Below are 5,000 nucleotides of genomic sequence, written 5' to 3'. Positions count from 1 at the left end.
TCATTTTTCTGTAGGCGCCGTTGCTCTTGTCTCTTTCGCACTGCAGTTATACTGCACGAAAACTTCTTCTTCCGGTGTCTCTTCAGTGCGGTGGGTAATAATGTAATCCAAACTTCCACGCTGCTGGGTGCTCGGCAATGACTCCGCTCTATGATCGTACTTCAACGCACTACCAGTAGCAGCTCTAGTACCTAATACCTGCTCTGACACATGTAATGGTATCTGCTCCTTAAAACAACAACCATTCTGTTAAACTACTGATTTGCTCTGTTGAGAATACTCGTCGCTCATCGCTGAATTTGGTACTTCTTATTGCAAAAAAATATATAATACTATTACCTATGGTATTAAATTAAAGGAAAATATTTGATGCCAAAAAGAAAGGCAATTTATAAGAGATAGCATAAAATAAAACCCAAAAAATATCAGATTATCAATAATAAATAATTAGTTTAACGGAAACTTATTGAAGAAATATGGATATTAAAAAGCATACTATTGGAAAGATTTGTCTTCAGTAAAGCTTAGTGCTATGCCCTGCTAAAAATATGAAGAGTGCTCTAATGCATTAGAGATTAAATCCGTGCCAATTAACACATAATTTGAGCCTGTACTTCTCTTATTTAAATTCCCCAATTGTGGAGGACGTTGATACCAAATTTTCTCTTCTATTATTTTTTTTGTTTTTAAGGTAAGCTAACAAACCATTTACTGTAAATTACGTTATTGCACTCGTATTTTCGGCATGGCGTTCGTCGTCAAGATAGAACATATACGGTGGGCATGCCATGAAGGTATATGTGGTTGAAATATATTCACGTATCATTACAGGTTGGAGGGGCGATCCAGCGCGTCTCACTGCCGATAAAACCAGTTTAAAGTTCATTCGCAATATGGTTAGCTCCATTTCCACTGGGCTGGCCAGAAGTCATCATGCTCATGAAGTCGCCAACGGGAGGGTTAGCCGCCTTAACAGTAGGAGAGCTAAGCCCGCCATGTGCACTGTAGTCGTAAGCCTGGCCACCGTGGTACGAAATATCCATGCCGTTTACTTCTTTCTCCTCCGAGACGCGAAGACCCACCGTGTACTTAAGCGCCATTAGGATGAGGAACGTCACCACTGCCGAGTACGCAGCTGCCACACACTGTGAAACGAGTTGGTGTACGAACTGCATTCCGTGGCCGTAAAATGCACCGCCTTCAATAGACGGGTTTATCTCGGAGGTGGCGAATAGACCCGTAAGCAGACCGCCCATGAAGCCGCCGCAGCCGTGGATACCGAAGGAGTCGAGAGTATCATCATAACGCAGAACGTTCTTGAGGTGGACAGCACCGAAACCAGTCGCAGAACCGACGACGCCAAAGATGACAGCAGCCCACGGGTACACAAAGGCACAGCCTGGGGTGATGGCCACAAGTCCAGCAACTGCTCCACTGATGGCACCGCAAGGATCAAAGTTCTTGTGGAAAGCGAACTCAAGAGCTGACCAGGTCAAAAATCCAGCACATGGCGCTAGATGCGTGTTGATAGCAGCAATCGCAGCAACGCCGTCAGCCGCCCCCTGAGATCCGGCGTTGAATCCAAACCAGCCGAACCATAGCAGCGTGGCACCGATCATCACCAAGGGTACGTTGTGCGGCTTCACAGGCTCGCCGTGGTTGTATCGCTTCCCCACCACAATGGCGGCCACAAGGGCACCAAACCCACTGGAGACGTGAATGACTGTACCACCAGCGAAATCGAGCGCACCCATCTTGCCTTCCCAGCCCATTGCAGTGATCTCCCAGTTTTCATCGAGCTTGAGCGACCACATCCAACGAGCCAGAGGGTCGTATACGATGGACGTCCACAGCAGGATGAAAAGCAGGTAGCTACCAAACTTCATGCGGCCGACAATTCCGCCGCTGATCAGCGCTGGTGTGATTGTGGCAAACTGCGTCTGGAAGAAGGCGAAGAGGATGTGAGGGATACTGCCACCATACGTTCCACTAGCGACGGCGCCAACATTGTTGTACCCCGCCCAGGCGAATATACCGTCGGAACTGAAGCACGCTGAGTAACCGAAGGCGAAGAACTGGATCGACACCATCGCCATGCTCACGAACGACATCATCATGGTATTCGACGCCATGTCTTCGCCAGCCAAACCGGCGTAGAAGAAGGCAACACCCGGGGTCATGAGCATCACCAATGCACTTGACATTAGCATCCACGCCGTGTTGCCGGAGTCAATTGTCGTGTCATACGCGTTACCAGCCTTTGCACCTCGCGAAGAGTAGTCGACACACTCATTGGTGGCGGAGTCAAGGTACTGGGAAACTTCGCAGGTGACGGTCGATTCTTGGGCGGACACTACAAATGCACTGAATGCGACAGCTGCAGTTGCCGCAACGGCGAGCCGAGTGAGTGGCGAATTATCTCCGAGCATCATTTAGATGAGGCCGTGAGCAGGCTCAGACAATTTGTGAACTGACAAGCCGCCAGAGACGTACCTGGACTATCCCGTTCGCTTTCTTCTAGTCTTAACGACTAACCAGCAGATGGCTTTGAAACTTACCGCAAGACAAAGATGCATCAACAGTTTTAGTGCGGGTGGGGTCAGATAAACAGCGGATGTGGTGGTAGGGTGGCTGAAATAACGGTCATGGGAACTCTATCTCACAGAATGGAGCCTGCACCCATTTTAAAATAGTGCGGAGACCATCGAAACCGCAATCGGCGAGAGGAATGCGTGACTCCCCGCGATGCGTACTCTGTCACCGATACCAAATAATTGCCATTGGTCCTACGAAGCGCGTCATCCGGCTAAAGCCAGGACCGATCTAAAAAATGTCGTTTCGTCCCGGCTATGGCCAAACGGTGTGTGCTCTTTCTAAACGATATTTCATTCTTGTCGGGGGGAATTCTTTGAGCTGGGATTACTACCGAGGGGTTCATCTGTAAAAATTAGAGCTGGAAATTTAAGTGTTTTATTATGCGTATACCAGTGATGGTCCAGTAACGGACTTCGGCTACGTGTTTTTCGAAAAAGCAGGGCCTGCTCAGCAGCCATGTCCGCAGGGGTACAGCGTTCAGAAGAAAAAAACATTATTTTGAAGTTCTTAATTTAAAACGAAGGAAATTCTACCAGGGGGGACCTTTCAAAGTTGCTATTAGATATTACGCTGGGTGCCCAATCTTAGTTCACATACAAAAAATCAGTATGATCGGCACTCCCCTTTTCAAATTCTAAAAGAGGCACGATTTTAAAAGTACCCCCCCCCCCCTGCGGACATGACTGCGGATGAGATATTCGAACAGAACGAGTAGTACGTTTATCATGGTGTGCTATGATGACTCTGCAGCTGCAGAAATGTGGGGCATGAAGTTTAGGCCATTTGTGCTCGTGACGGGGTCACACAACACGTTGCGCTAGAGAAGGTTGGCCTCCGAAAGTCTACAAACTCTCAGTGAACAGTACTTCACAGGTCCCTTTTGTCTAAGAGAGCGAAGTGAGCAGTTTAAGGTAAGTTGTAAGCTGAATGTATTTATAGGTAGGCTAAGCTCGAGTTAGATTTACAAACTATAAGTCACCTATAGTAAAGCAATGTCATCAGTTAATGGTTGGCCTCTGACGACCCTGGTACCATGTACCAGATATCTCGAAGTGTGACGTGTCATACTCCATGTAACTAGAGTTACACTTGGGGCTACGTACCCCGTTATAGTGATACCAGTAATTGTGCTCCATACTTTATTTATCTTGGTTCGAGACGTGAGTCTCAGCGATACAGCCGATGCTACACTGATGCCCGACGTCAATTTAAATTCAGCCAATATACCGAGACGGTCGCAGCGATGAACATTGACGTTACGCAGTGGTTTGGCGTCTTCACTTGCAATATTTTGTGCCAGAATTAAAGTTAGCAGATGGAAGAAGGCGTAGTGAGTACTCCATGTAAATCGTTTGGTGTGAACTAAGACTTATATCATCCTGCGTCGGCAGCAACGAGCTTTCGACACGTCTTTAGAACTTATCAAAGGTAATTTTGGTACCTTCTTGTACTCGATTACGCCAGACCAGCTTGAAATCGATGTGGCTGGCTCTCATCGAGTTGAACATTCACTTGCTCATACGAAGGAAGCTATGGCTCACTTGAGCTAATCATGGTTTTGGCTTTTTCGCCTTGCTTGTTGTAGGTATCGTATGCGTCCCTTGTAAGCTCTTAATACAGAAGCTCATTCCAACTTCTGATAATCAGCGCACGAGTCTCCTCTACGATTACCGACTGTCCGTCGATCTGCTACACCCTACTGTCACTTTTACAACAGTCTCCAGTCTCCTCAAACTCCATCAGAACTTCCCAGCCGCTTGCCGTTGGCGACAATTGCTAGTACTTGATCCGTCCGGGGAAGAGTGGATTCATCAACGTCGACGAAGAAACCGCTGTTCAATTCGGACGGCCAACGTATCGGATATCACCCGTCATATTTATCGGCAACGCTTTCCCCTCGGTGCACTGACTCACTTTGCTGCAGTTGATGGTTGGGTTTCAGCCCCGAAGGCCGGGTTAGTGCTTCGTCACCAGCCGATTTCCCAGATTATTAATCGGCTTCTCCGCTATCACATCTACGTCCAGCAGGTGAATATAATGTGCCCGACCCGCTATCTGGGTCTGCATTACCTTTTTCTACTGGAAGTGTTTAGCTACAGACTCAATCACAGCACGCCCTAGACACAAGTCGTACTCGCACTGGTCAAAGGCTGTCAAAGCTCGCTCAAAATCATTTTGGGGAATCGAGCCCATTTGCCGCTGATGCGACCAATGAGCGGCGGTATTTCTCCGGCCCACTACAGTAAGCCGTCCGTCGCTTGTCGTACCATCAAAGCTGAATTTGTAGGTTTTGTAAGATTTCTCTACAAACGAGGCGTCAATCACCGTCTTCTTGTCTGGCGCCAGCCGGTTTTGCCAATACCCTCTATGATAAGTAAATCAATCATAATGGTTAATTTTCAAAT

The 5,000-nt window shown here is 47.6% G+C and overlaps 1 protein-coding gene across 1 annotated transcript; it reads right to left on the bottom strand.

The window, feature by feature from the left end:
- Positions 1-875: 875 nt before the first annotated feature.
- On the bottom strand, positions 876-2,432 carry PITG_10226 (Ammonium Transporter (Amt) Family; the record flags this gene model as incomplete). Its single annotated transcript, XM_002902020.1, has 1 exon — positions 876-2,432. The coding sequence occupies one exon, from the start codon at positions 2,430-2,432 to the stop codon at positions 876-878; it is 1,557 nt and encodes a 518-aa protein (XP_002902066.1).
- Positions 2,433-5,000: the final 2,568 nt, after the last annotated feature.

This window comes from Phytophthora infestans, genomic scaffold (genome assembly GCF_000142945.1).
Source record: "Phytophthora infestans T30-4 supercont1.18 genomic scaffold, whole genome shotgun sequence".
Taxonomy (NCBI): Eukaryota; Oomycota; class Peronosporomycetes; order Peronosporales; family Peronosporaceae; genus Phytophthora; species Phytophthora infestans.
The sequence above is the reverse complement of the archived record's forward strand: the minus strand, read 5'-3'. Positions and strand labels throughout refer to the sequence as shown.